Here is a 12,976-nt window from a genome sequence, read left to right as displayed (position 1 = left end):
AGAAGACCACCTCAAAGAGAAGAGTTTTTCAAGACCAAAGCTTCATAAAATCTCTTTGTAAGGTTGTTGGTGCACTAGGACTTTCATGCATTTCATTCTTTATTTATGCACCAAAATCATCCAAGACTAATATTGTTTTAAATATCTTAAGAATTGGATGATTTCATTTTTTCAACTAAAACCTTGTGTTAAATGATTTTCAAACTTGTGTTAAAAGGTTTTAAGTTGAAAAAGGTTGGGTGTTGAGCCAAAAAATAGCTCAACCGGTTCAACCGGTCGACCGGTTGTGCTCATCCAGTCGAGGACCGGTTGAGGGAGGCCAAAAAGTTTTTCTCTCTCCCAATGGCCTTCTCTTCCCGATCAAGGTTGAACCTCAACCGGTTGAGGTCCAGTTGAGGTCTGATTGAGGTTCGGTTGAGGCCCAACGGTCACTTGTCAAGCATTAAATGCTAATGGCTAGTCAACCGGTCGACCCCTAGCTCGACCGGTCGAACCCTAGCTTGACCGGTCGAACCCCAACGGCTAGTTTGACTTTTTTCTTCTATAAAAAGGCTCCAAACTTCATTGTTTCAAGAGCTTAACCTTCTTAAATCTTTCTTGATTATATTTGAGCCTTGGAAGAGTATTTTTTAGTGCACCATTATTTCAAAACTTGCATATCTTTAGTGCACCATTCAATCCTAGTTTTTCTTGTATCATTTGAGTTTAAAGTTCTTGTGCTAGGATTTTTGAAAGATCAATCATTTGTAAATCTTTGAGAGGAAGTTTCTCAAGTGTGGGGTATCACTTGAGGGGTTGTTCAAGAGAGGGATATCTCTTGAGAAGTGTAAAGGGTGTTTGGAGCCAAAAGTCCAAGAGGGTGAATTGGAACCATAATTCAATTGTATTGCTTGAAGGCTTGGTTTGGAAGCCTTGGATTAGTGGAACCTCAAGCTTGGGATTGAAGCTAGAGGAGAGTGGATGTAGGCCGGGTTGCGCTGAACCACTATAAACTCTTGTGTTTGCATTCTCTCTTCCCTACTCTTTAATTTATATGCAATTGTCTATATATTGATTATTATATACTTGCATATAATTGTCTTTTGCATTCACTTGTTTAAATTTGCGAAAAGAGACCATCACCCTATTCACCCCCCCTCTAGGGTGATTACCATAAGTTGGATTAGCCTCAAATTTCTAACAGAGGTTATAGTGCACCACCTCCTAATTGGAAGGATGGCTGGTCTTAGCTATCGAGATAGGTTTCCCATGGTGTATGAACTAGTGTGTATAGTTACACATTAGATTAGGCCTATAGTGAGTCATGACTTAAGGCTATCAAGTAGTCATCATTTCACCAAGCTACTTCATTATGTTGTCTCTCAACCTTGAGAGAATATTAATTTTGTGCTAAAGTTAGTAGTGACTTTGACCTATGGATGAGATCGTAAGTTGGTTATATATTCCCTATGGATTGGGTCACTATTGACGAAAGTCGATAATAATAGGTGCTCCTAATAGAGGCACCATGATATTTTATGAGGCTGAGACAGTGTCTCCCATTAGGTGATCCTAAGGAGGTGTGTTCATGGAAACTATAACTATAATAGTTTTTTAAGTGGAACTTGACATAAGCTCTTTAATAGTTAAGACATGTTAGTTAAACACACAATAAGAGGATTTGTAACTCTAGGATAGTAGAGATAGTCTTGAAAGGCTAATAATTTTCACCTTATTAAACTATGGACACTAGTTCATAAGGAGACTGAACACAATGGATATCACCAGGTCACGAACTCAAGCACATAGTGACTCATTGTTATTTACATGGGATACTTGGTTCAATTGAATCTTTGTAGTAGGATTCTAAGGATGCTAGTACTCCTATAGGTCTTAGTAGTCCTTGCTTTGAGTTCATATACATTGTTGGCATGGTTTATGAGGGTCAAGCTGGCTTTAGGTTCTCTTTTGTGTATAAAGGTGTTTTGGTAATTACGTAGGGTTGCACAGGGGTAAGTGAATCTGGACTCTAAATTGGGTTAATTGATTAATTAGTAAGCCTTGTTGGATTAATTAATCAATTAGGACCTAGTTTAGGCCAAATTAAGTGACTTAAGCCCATGTGGGCTCAAGTCGCTTAAGCTCAGTTAGAAGTTATACCATATGGGTTAGGGTTTCCATCACTTTTGTCTACCACCATCCAGGGAAAAAGAGAGTTATAGCATCCACCCTTTTGTTCTCCCCACCAGAAGTGTGTCAAAAACAAGGTTTAGTCACTGGGAGGAAGATTGTGAGTTTACAAGACTTTTAACAACTTCAAGGTCATCTTCAACATTTGGAATTTAAGGTTTGGGAACATTCAAACCTAAAGGTTAGTACTTTAACTCTAAAGATCAATTTTTAAAAATTGGTACTTTAATACATCAACATCATTGCACTTTGACCAACATCAATGATCAACATCATTGCACCCTGACCAACATCAATGACAATGTATGTAAAGTGAGGAATATAGCCATCAGACAACATACCCACATCAACTAAAAGTTAATTCATCAAAAAATTTCAGAAAAGAAAATTACAATTTACAAGAAAAAAAATTCATCAACTAAGAAAATTGCGAAGGAGAAAATTACAAAAAGAAAATTATGAATATGAGAATAAGCAACTTAAAAAAATTGAAACTCAATAATTAAAACTGCAAATAGGAAAATCAAGTCAAAACTTAGGGTTCTTTTACTTGAAAAAGAGGAATCCATACAAACTCTAACAATATGTTGCATTCGATCTAATTTTAGAGTACAAAGTATGGTTTTAAGACAAGAAATTGAGAAAACCTAAATCTTTTATACACCATCTGATACGGGTGAAAGGAACCCTAGATCTGGAAAAAAACTGAGAAACGATCATTCATATGAAAGAGTTTTGGTATTTTCTAATATTATAACAACATATCCAATTTGGCTTTTTAATAAATCGCCAAACCCATTCCATACTCGATTACCATATTCCCATTCAATCCTAATAGGGCGGGTAACCTGATTAACCCTCAAAATTCCCATCCCTAGTTCAAAGGGATCATCCTTCAACGAAATTAAAGGGAGACATCAACCCTTATTTAAATCCCTTTAACCAAATAACCCGATTTTATATGGAGTATGTACGGTATAGATAGGTAACCCAAATCAATTGCATGCGCTCTCGAAGAGAAATGGATGCCTGGGAAGCCCTAGACATAGACGATTCAGATCTTCCCTCACTCCTACGCCCTTGCAAACGCCAAGTTTGCACCATTTCTTCTTCTTCTGGATCTCCTCAACCCGTTGTCGGTTCTCACCCCCCTGCTTCCACAACCTCTTCGCCTCTCATTCCGGGCCCCGCCGGAGCTCTTCAGGCCGCTTTTATGCAGCGCAAAACCCACCTCCATTCTCCCTTACCCACACAGGACTATCTCCGCAGGGTGGCCCAAGAAGGCTTCCCCGACGACGATCATGACTTTAAGCACCACCATTGGCTTCTCGCTCTGGATTTTGTTCGGCGCCAAGGTAATCACTTTTTCTACCTCAGTTTTAGAATCTTCTATTATTCTTGGATTGGTAATTTTTTTTTTTTTTTAAATCTTTTCGATCTTCTCTCCCCCTCTCTCTCTCTTTTCTTCAGGTACTATCGAGGAAACACCTCTGAGTTTTATGAGGAAATGCCTTACTGCTGACAGGGTTCCTCTGGTATTTTCAAACATTAATTTTTCTTTTTCTTTTTCATCACTGCCAATTAGGGTAACCATTCAGAAAATCCTCTTTTTGACTATACCATCATTGAAATGCCTAATTCCTTTAATTCTGATTTTTTTTTTTCAAATATTGGGTTGTTGAAATGCACAATGCATAAGTGCTTCTGTCCTCTATACTCGTAATTTCTGCAGTTGATTTTTTATGATCAGGTTGTTGCAATTATCAAATCTTCTACCCCAAATGCGCTTGGTGATCTCATGGTAACTCTCAAGGTATACCGACTAGAATGTGGCTCATAATTTGGTGTGAGTTTCTTTATTTTCTTATTCAGGAGATGAATAAGTAGTTGTAACGCATGTGGGTTAAGTTTGATTCAAGGATCCGACTGGTACGATTGGCGCCACCATTCATCACAAAGTTCTCACCGAGGGAAAGTTTGGAAGGGACATATCTGTTGGCTCGGTTTTGATTCTCCAGGAGGTTCTGACTTTATTCTTTTAAGGATACTTATCTTCGTTTCTTGTTCCTGATATAAATTATGATTCAACACATTCTCTTTCAGCTTCAAATAAATTTTTATGGAATTTTCATCCATAAGACTGAATTAAAACATGGGGTTTCAGGTTACTGTTTTTTCCCCTACGCGCTCTACATATTATCTCAACGTATCACTGAGCAATGTCGTTAAGGTGCGTGTTCTTTTCTATGTATGCAATTAGAATAAGATGACATTTGGTAAAGCTAAAAACTTACCCTATGTATGGTTCTTAAAAAATTTGAGGAACAATGTGAGGGAAAAAAAGTGATGAAAATAAAAAATAAATTAAAAATGAATAAATTATTTTTACTTATTTCTTTAAAACTTATTTAACTTATTTTTCCTCTTTTATATAAAGATTAAATAATTTGAACATACATTATTTTTTATTTGATTTTAATTATATTTGATTTTCTTTCCATTTTTTTTATAAGTAATGATTAGATATTATAAACATGCACCAAAGAAGAGCACATCAAGGTACACATGAAACATACAAAGAGCGCTAAAGAAAACAACAAAAAAGCCAAGGAACAACTAAGTTGGGATTACTAGAAGATAACGAGCTCCCTTATCAAGAACCCAACAAATTAACAAAATCAGTTAGACATTCTGCCATCACCTATGTGCAACTTACCCATAGAAGGAAATTATTGAGAAAAGTGCTCTTCCTTGGATACATTGCTTCTCATTCTCAAATGACTTTCAATTTCTTTTTCTAGATAGTCCAAAAGATGCATAAAGGAGCTACTTTTTAAACCTTCTTGCACTTCTTTTTGTTAAAGGACCCATGCTATTCTAGTAGAGTCTCTCTCACTATGGTTGACAAAACCCAAGGAATACTGACCAAAGAACACAACAATTGCAAGGGAACCCTTGGTCTTGGGACAATGAGGGAGAATAAGATCTGTTGACTTCTCTTTCGCTTTGCATAAAAAGCATCTATTAACCAACTTCCATCCACTTTTTTGAAGTTGATCAAGAGTTGAAGCCTTTTCCCTACAAGCTTCCCATGCAAAGAAGCTTACTTCAGATGAAACTCAAGGGTTCCAAATAACCAACGATAGAAAGGAAGGTGGACTCCATGACTCTAAGGCAGCATAATGAGACTTCACTAATAAGGTTTCATTCCTTGAATACATCCACATATCCCTATCCTCCTCTTCATTCACTATCATTACTTGTAGTTAGCCAAATAATTGCTCCACATTATCAAGTTCCCAATCATTAAAATTTCTAGAAAAATAGAGATTCCACTTACCCCTCTACCTTTGCTGACCAATCCCATAAATATGCTACCGAAGCCTCTTTTGCAAAGGCTAAAGCATATAGAGATGGAAAATAGACATACAAAGGCTCCTTGCCACACTACCTTACTTTCCAAAACTTCACCTCTCTTTCATTTCCTACAATAAAAAGCAATCTTATATTAAAGGTATCTTAATACTTCCTTATAGCTTTCTGTAGCCCAATACTATTCCCACTTCTTACATCACAAGACCACTAGCCCCCTTCTTCCTCTCAGTACTTTCTACTTATAGCCTATTTCTAGAAAGCTCCCCTTTGAGAAAGGGAACACCAATTCCACATACATAACAACACTTTATGAAGCAAAGAGGGACTCCTTACATCCAAACCCCTTTTTCTTTTTTTCATGTAGACCAATGATTAGTTCACTAGATGTAGTTTTTCCTCCAAAGCGCCCCCTCCTCATAGGAAATTTCTTTGAATCTTCTCAAGCCTTATTCTAACATTTTGAAGGATAAAAACAAAGACATAAGTGAATGGGTAAATTGGCTAATGTACTCCGGATCAAAATAATCCTTCCCCCTTCATAAATATATTGTCTTTTCATAACACAACTTCTTACAAAACTGCTCTTTTATTCCATTCAAAATTGTCACTAACTTAAAAGATGCACCTAAAGACAACCTTAGATAAGAAATCAGAATTTCACCTACTCTCCTACTCTACATCCCATTTTGATTGACAACTCTAGATTGTCCACCCTCCCAACACTAATCAACTTGCTCTTATCAAAGTTAGTTTTAGACCCAAGATGACTTCAAACCACATGAGCAACAAACTTAAATGAACCATTTGGTCTTGAGAAGCCCCACAAAAGATAAGGGTATCATTTGCAAACAACAAATGAGATCCCTCACCCTAAAACCCAATAGATAACCACCATCCTTGTTCCTCTTTAAAAGGCTTCCATTGCTATCATCCTTTTTCCTCTTTAAAAGGCTTCCATTGCTATAACAAGGAAGTAGGGTGAAAGGGGATCCTCTTGCTTCAATGTCTGGATCTTTGAAATAAAGCAAAATGGGTGCCATTGACAGGAATCAAGAACTTTGCGGAATGAATATACCATTTAGTCCAACCTATACATTTTGGCCCAAACAACTAAAGGCTTCCATTGCTATAACAAGGAAGTAGGGTGAAGGGGATCCTCTTGCTTCAATCTCTGGATCTTTGAAATAAAACAAAATGGGTGCCATTGATAGGAATTAAGAACTTTGTGGAATGAATATACCATTTAGTTCAACCTATACATTTTGGCTTAAAATTCATCTTTCTAATAACTACTAACAAGAAGTTTCAATTGACATGATCATATACCTTCTCAATGTCTATCTTGTACAAAGCACCATTGGCATCATTCTTTATCGTAGAATCTATAGCCCCATTTTGCTACCAAAACTGTATTAAGAATTTGTCTTCCCTCTACAAAGGCGTTCTTATACTTAGAAATTGCTTTTTCCACTACCACCTTCAATTTGTTTGCCCAAACTTTGGCAAGGATTTTATAGAGACCTCCCACCAAGGTAATAGGTCTAAAGTCTTTTAGATCCTTTGTACCCCATTTCTTAGGAATCAACAACAAAAAGGTAGGGTTGAGGCTTTTCTTGAACCTCCCTAGGTCATAAAAATCCTTGAAAAACCCATAATCTCATTCTTTACAAAGTCCCAAAAAGGCATAGTGAACTCATTTGAACTTGGGGCTGTCCCCAATCAATTCTAACCAAGCACTAAACACCTTCTCTTATGAAAATGGATCCTCCAAAATTTCAGCTTCCTACCCATCCAAAGAATTAAAGGCCAACCTATTAATGCTAGTCTCTAATCATCTAACTCAAATAAGAGGTTGTGGAAAGCCATTGACACCCGTTCCTTTATCTCACTCTCCTCGATAAGCCACACCCCATTAATCTTAATCTTCCTACCATTGAATTATCTATGGTAAACCAAACATGAGAATCATTTTCCTAAGCATTTTCTTCCATTCTTTAGTATTTCCTTGGAATCAAACATGACCTTCATGTTTGAGAATTTATAATTATTTAATTTGAATTTTTATGAATTTGTTGAGTTAAAAATTATTGGCTAGTTATTTTTTAATTGAAGCATTAATTAAGGTTGTTTGGTAAAACCAACTTAAAGTTTTTCTAAAACTACTAAATTTAAGATATTCTTGCCTCATTAACATTAAGCAAAGAATTGATGTGAGAGATACAAAGGAGAGAAAAGTCAATGGTTGTGATAGAGACCGGATGAAAAGTTGAGAGTTTTTGTCTATCTAGGCATGAAATTGATTTGGATTTAGAATTTTTATTTATTTATTCAACATCTTACTTTAATTTATTTTCCACTTAAAGTAGCATTATTAAGTTATTTTACCAAACATGAATGCTTAGTACCTTAAATTAAGTCATTAAATTATTAAAATCTAAGTCAATTCACCAAATGCACTCTTAAGTAACATCATTAAGGCTTTTAGGAATTTGAACCATCCACATTTGGAATTGATATATTGGATATGGTAGAGGGTGTGGTAATTCATAATCCATATAGCTATAACATGGAATTGACTGGACTGTTACTCTTTGTAGCTTTGTAAAATCAGCAATTTCTCTTCATAATAGCCTTGGTTAGTCAAAACCTGATAAAAAGCTACTATGACCAATAGTAAGCCAAGTTATCATCCTCAAGAAACGAGATAAATGTGCTAAAATCTAAACAAAATTGATTTTATCATTAACCAATTGAAATTTGAAAATGAAATAGTGATCAAATTTAGAATTAAGCTAAAACTAATCAAATATAAAGAAAAACTATGCAGAAGATTACAAGTTAGGTTGAAAAACCTTGGAAAAGGGGCTAGATCATTGATCTCAACTTTGGATCACATCTAATCCAAGACTAATCTAATCAAGCAACATATTATGATCCACAAACAAGATTTTTACATTCAAATTTAGATTATTCCGATTCTTTGTTTCTTGATTCAATCATTCATGCACTGATTCGAGATTTGTCTTAATCTTCTGCACAACCAATCAAACAAAGTTATCCACTGATCAATTGATGAGTAAGCATGAATGGAACCAACATTGATTGTCCCTTGATTAAGAGAGAACTACTAAAGAGAATCTTAATATGAAGAAATAAAAAACTTGAAACAGGAGATAAGAATGCAATGATATCATCGATCTGTGCCACCTCTAGTGAGTGGTTGACAAGAAAATGAAAGAAAATAAAAATAAGAGGGAAAATTAAAGAGAAAAAATTCAAATTCAAATTCAAAATGATCGAAGTGTTTAGAAGAGTCTCTCCTTCCCAAAAGAGAAAGAAGCTCTCTAATAGTTATCTACAAAAATTTAAATCTACCTATTTATGCTACTAAAAATGCCAAGTGACACTTTCCTAACCAGGCCATGTCACTCAAAGCCAGAGCATCAAATATTTAATAGTCTTCTACCCCTGAAATTAACCTCTGGTTCCAAAAATTACAAAATTAAAGGAGAAATCGTCTCCGGCAGTTGTGAAATTGCAAATCCGAGTTCACATCTAGTTTTTTATATGAGCATTTGAAAATCAATGCCAAAATTGATATCAACACATGCCTTAGGTCCTCAAATCTGAATTTCAATATGATAACACTTGGTATTAGAATTTCAATACCAAATTGGATATGAGCACTGAAATCAATTCTGGCATCCAATTTGACATCCTATTCCGATATCAGCTTCAAGCTTGGTATCTCTTTGCCATCCTTGCCTCTTCATTTTCTTTAACTCTCCATCCCAGGTACTCAGGTTCTCGTCTCAGCCTTGCTTAGCTTTTAGGTGAATTTTCCTCTTTCAGCCTCAATTAACTCTTTAAAATGTCTTTTCCTTTGAATTCCCTTAAAAATCCTTAAATTTCCTTGATTGTTGTATTTTAACACGCAAGTACAAACATCAACTCCAAAAGAGGAATGACCATGAATTCAAGCCAAAAAAGACATAATGTACACTTAAAAGCATAAATAATTCTCTGTTTTAGCTGTAGATAATATGCATTTTTGAGTGTTAATCAGGAATATCTTGGTGGTCTCATTTGGGCCAATTTCTAATTGGTGGCCTATAGAGGTAAAACTAAATCTAGTTTTATACTAATAAATTTGGTCATTAGATGAACTTACTTGTCTAAGTCCTTTTAAGAGCTGCCTGTTCTTGATTGTTTTTTGCCATCTTACAATTAATCTCAGGCCAACTTAAGTTATCTTACTTCTTTGATGAAACACAGTCACTAAAGAGCTTTTCCATATGCAAAGAGATAAGTACTGCAAAGAGTCAAGATGTTTTCATGTTTACAAACTTCTACTTTATGCTAAGTTTAGCATATGTATTAATTTGTTTACATTGATGGGTGGAATTCAAAACTGCAACTTGAGTTGTATAAGATTTTTGAAGCTTAACTTCATGTAAACTATAGTCACTCTGGAACTTGTATCAATTTGTGAAGTTTTTTGTTTTTGAGGTTTAAAAATTAAAAATGTATAAACATTCATTTACTCAAAAATTCGAATTGTGAAACAGTTTTGCTTTTGCATTGCCTACAAAATTGACCACAAAGAAATCATGCTTTTCTCTTAGCTTAAATCTGAAATTGCATTTGGCTTAGCCTTGGTAGTGCAACTATGTCCCAGAGAAATGCATGCAAGATAAAGAATAAAAATAAATAAATAAAAAGAAAAATAAATTTTGGAGTGGGATGATATGAAAACAGCTTGGAAGCAGTCAATGAATTATATTGGGCTTTCATTGGTTTGAGTTTATCTCTGTTAATTGTATAAAAAGGAAAGCTAGAACCACAGTCCACTCCATGTAAAAAAATGGTAGCAAACAAAAGGGATATAAGGAAGGATAAGGCCATTAAGGGTCTTTCAAAAAGAGAGAAAATCAATACAAATAACAACAAAGAAAAGTTAGGATCTGTTTGGCTATATTTTTGAAATATTCCAACTATTCTATGTAACTACTACTAGGCTTGGCATCAGCAGTAGCTTAGTATAGATAACTCCTTTGAATTAAAACATAAAACTAAAACTTTGAAACTTAGTACAATTGACGAGTGTAACCACTGTGAGAGGAAAAGACAACAGATGAACACATGACCTTTTTTACTAGGGAGACTTTTCTAATGCTCAACAGAAGCAGCTAGATTATAAGAAAATTTCTTTTTGAGCCATTTTTTCATTTCCAAAGATGCATCACCTTCAAATAACTAGTTCTGCTGTGTACCGATATAGAATGTTCCCATTATATAGGTGTTCTCTACTGGCAGCGGCTCTCTGTCACAAAAAAATCATAGTGCATCAACGGTCACACACTGTCCAGCTACTGGCACTGGTGGGTGACGATAATCCTTTTTTTCTTAATTTCTTATTTTGCATTGTGGACATTTAGGTTTGGGGTATTCATCTCAAAACAAATGCATGTTGTGTCTACAGTCATGTGCCATTTGTGGTACAACTAAGTTATGAGATTCTCTTGCCAGTTTTGAGTGTTTGCGTTAGTGATGAGAAACTGCAGATTATCAATCTTGACATTGATCCTCTTTTGCATTTACAGATTGCAGTGATAAATCATGGATGCCCCAGAATGCCATTCCTCTATTGAAGAGAAGAATTGAAGAAATCATGAACAGTGTCAGACAAGATGCTAATGTGAAATGGAGTGTACGTATGGATCAACCAATTCAGAAAGGAAGTTCTGGACAACCAGAATGGGGATACTGCAGCAATGAAAGCATCAGAAACCTAAGCCCTGTGGTAGAAAAAGGACCAGTACTGGTGAGATGGGATGCTAACAAAGAAATCACAAAAGCAGCAGTTGGAGCTGATACTGATTGGAGGGCTGTGGATGATAATCATAAAAAGACTGAAGAACCTAATGATTTTGTTGTTGGAAGAATAGATGGAGCTAAGAGGAGGCAGCCCATGATTATTAGAGATTCACTTCCAGAGTGGACGGATGAGCAGCTGGATGAGCTTTTTGCACTTGATTGTGATCATGATGGCTCGCTTTTCTGATAGCTGACTGATATGCATGCATTAAAGATGAAATCAAACTGTTTTCCCTTTTTTATTATAAAATGCTTCGCCAAATCTGGCAGCTGTCGAAACACCTGGAAACATCTCAGCATCATCAAAATTGTCATTTAGATATCCACATTTTGCATTTGCTATCTGGTTGTACATAGGGTGTGTGATTGGAGTGATTGCCATAGTGCCATGGATTATTTTTAATTGCTAACTTGCAAGAAGTTTGTGATTGGAGTGATTGCCATAGTGCCAAATAGATGTTTTCGAATTTGTGGAAGGATTAGCACAAAGAACCTGGTTGTACCTGTAGTTTGTGTTTTACGCTTTGTCAAATTGAGATATTTTACGACTGGAGCTACAAAGTTGGCCACACAGCCCGCCAAGTTATTTTGGTCCGTATGGACATACCAACATTTGCAAGGCAAAACAAAACTTCTAGTATTACATTAACCAAGCAATCTCTCTTCAGAGGATTTTAAACCTCGATAGGGCATGTTAGAGAAAACAATTCGGATGTCTACAGTCAATGTGTATCCTTTTTTACCCTTTTTGCCGATCAATGTTCACTTGCAATCAGCCTTTATTATTGACGTACCTATTGAAATTTAAGGGAAGGGAAAAACTTGTAGCCAATTAAAGTTGATTGTTGGGTATGTCATAACTCATTGTAGTTCATGTCCAATGTATAACCATAATCACTAGTGTACTTACTATAGTAAGATAGAAATATGAGTTATATGATAGAGACCGTCAACAAATGAACTTGAGCAAATAAATAAATTATTCTTTCTAATAAAAATACCTTTATTGAAATAAATTGAATAATCACATCTATTTATACTAGATACCAAAACAAAGTTTTTTCTATACTCAAGTATATAAGGACATTCATTGAGTTCTAGATGACGAGTATTATCTAATACTAGGGTAACATCTCCCATGGCCTACAAATCTATCCTCACATCAAAAGGTAGAGGCAGGTACATGTCCCCTCCATTTAGCATTTTCTTTAGTTGAAACCTCTTTAAAGAATTACAAAGATGGTTAGTAGCCTCAAAATCTATCCACCAAGAATTGGCGGAATCCATTACTTGCCATGACTCGACTAAAAGTGAATGAAACATACTTTCCTTTTTCTTCATTTAGTAAAGATATTCCATTTTCTAGTGAACTTTCTTTCCACAAAGGAAGCACTTGCCTTTTCCTTTGCTCTTTCCTCTTCCAACATTAGGCTTTCCTTGTTTTTGGTGTTCTTGAAATACTTCTTATTCCTCTTAGAAGAACTTGAAGAATCTCTTACTATCGTATGAACACCTTTTTGATCCTTGAGAATCCCCTTAGCCATATGAAGTTCCC

At 35.5% G+C, this 12,976-nt stretch overlaps 1 protein-coding gene across 1 annotated transcript; it reads left to right on the top strand.

Moving 5' to 3' along the window:
* Window positions 1–2,920: 2,920 nt before the first annotated feature.
* Window positions 2,921–11,897, top strand: LOC117934451. Its single transcript, XM_034856142.1, has 7 exons — window positions 2,921–3,524; window positions 3,640–3,704; window positions 3,920–3,982; window positions 4,089–4,190; window positions 4,334–4,399; window positions 10,844–10,925; window positions 11,148–11,897. The coding sequence occupies exons 1-7, from the start codon at window positions 3,173–3,175 to the stop codon at window positions 11,606–11,608; spliced, it is 1,191 nt and encodes a 396-aa protein (XP_034712033.1). The 5' UTR covers window positions 2,921–3,172; the 3' UTR covers window positions 11,609–11,897.
* The last annotated feature ends 1,079 nt before the right edge of the window (window positions 11,898–12,976 follow it).

This window comes from Vitis riparia, chromosome 2 (genome assembly GCF_004353265.1).
Source record: "Vitis riparia cultivar Riparia Gloire de Montpellier isolate 1030 chromosome 2, EGFV_Vit.rip_1.0, whole genome shotgun sequence".
Classification (NCBI taxonomy): Eukaryota; Viridiplantae; Streptophyta; class Magnoliopsida; order Vitales; family Vitaceae; genus Vitis; species Vitis riparia.
This window is presented reverse-complemented; position numbering and strand designations above follow the sequence as displayed.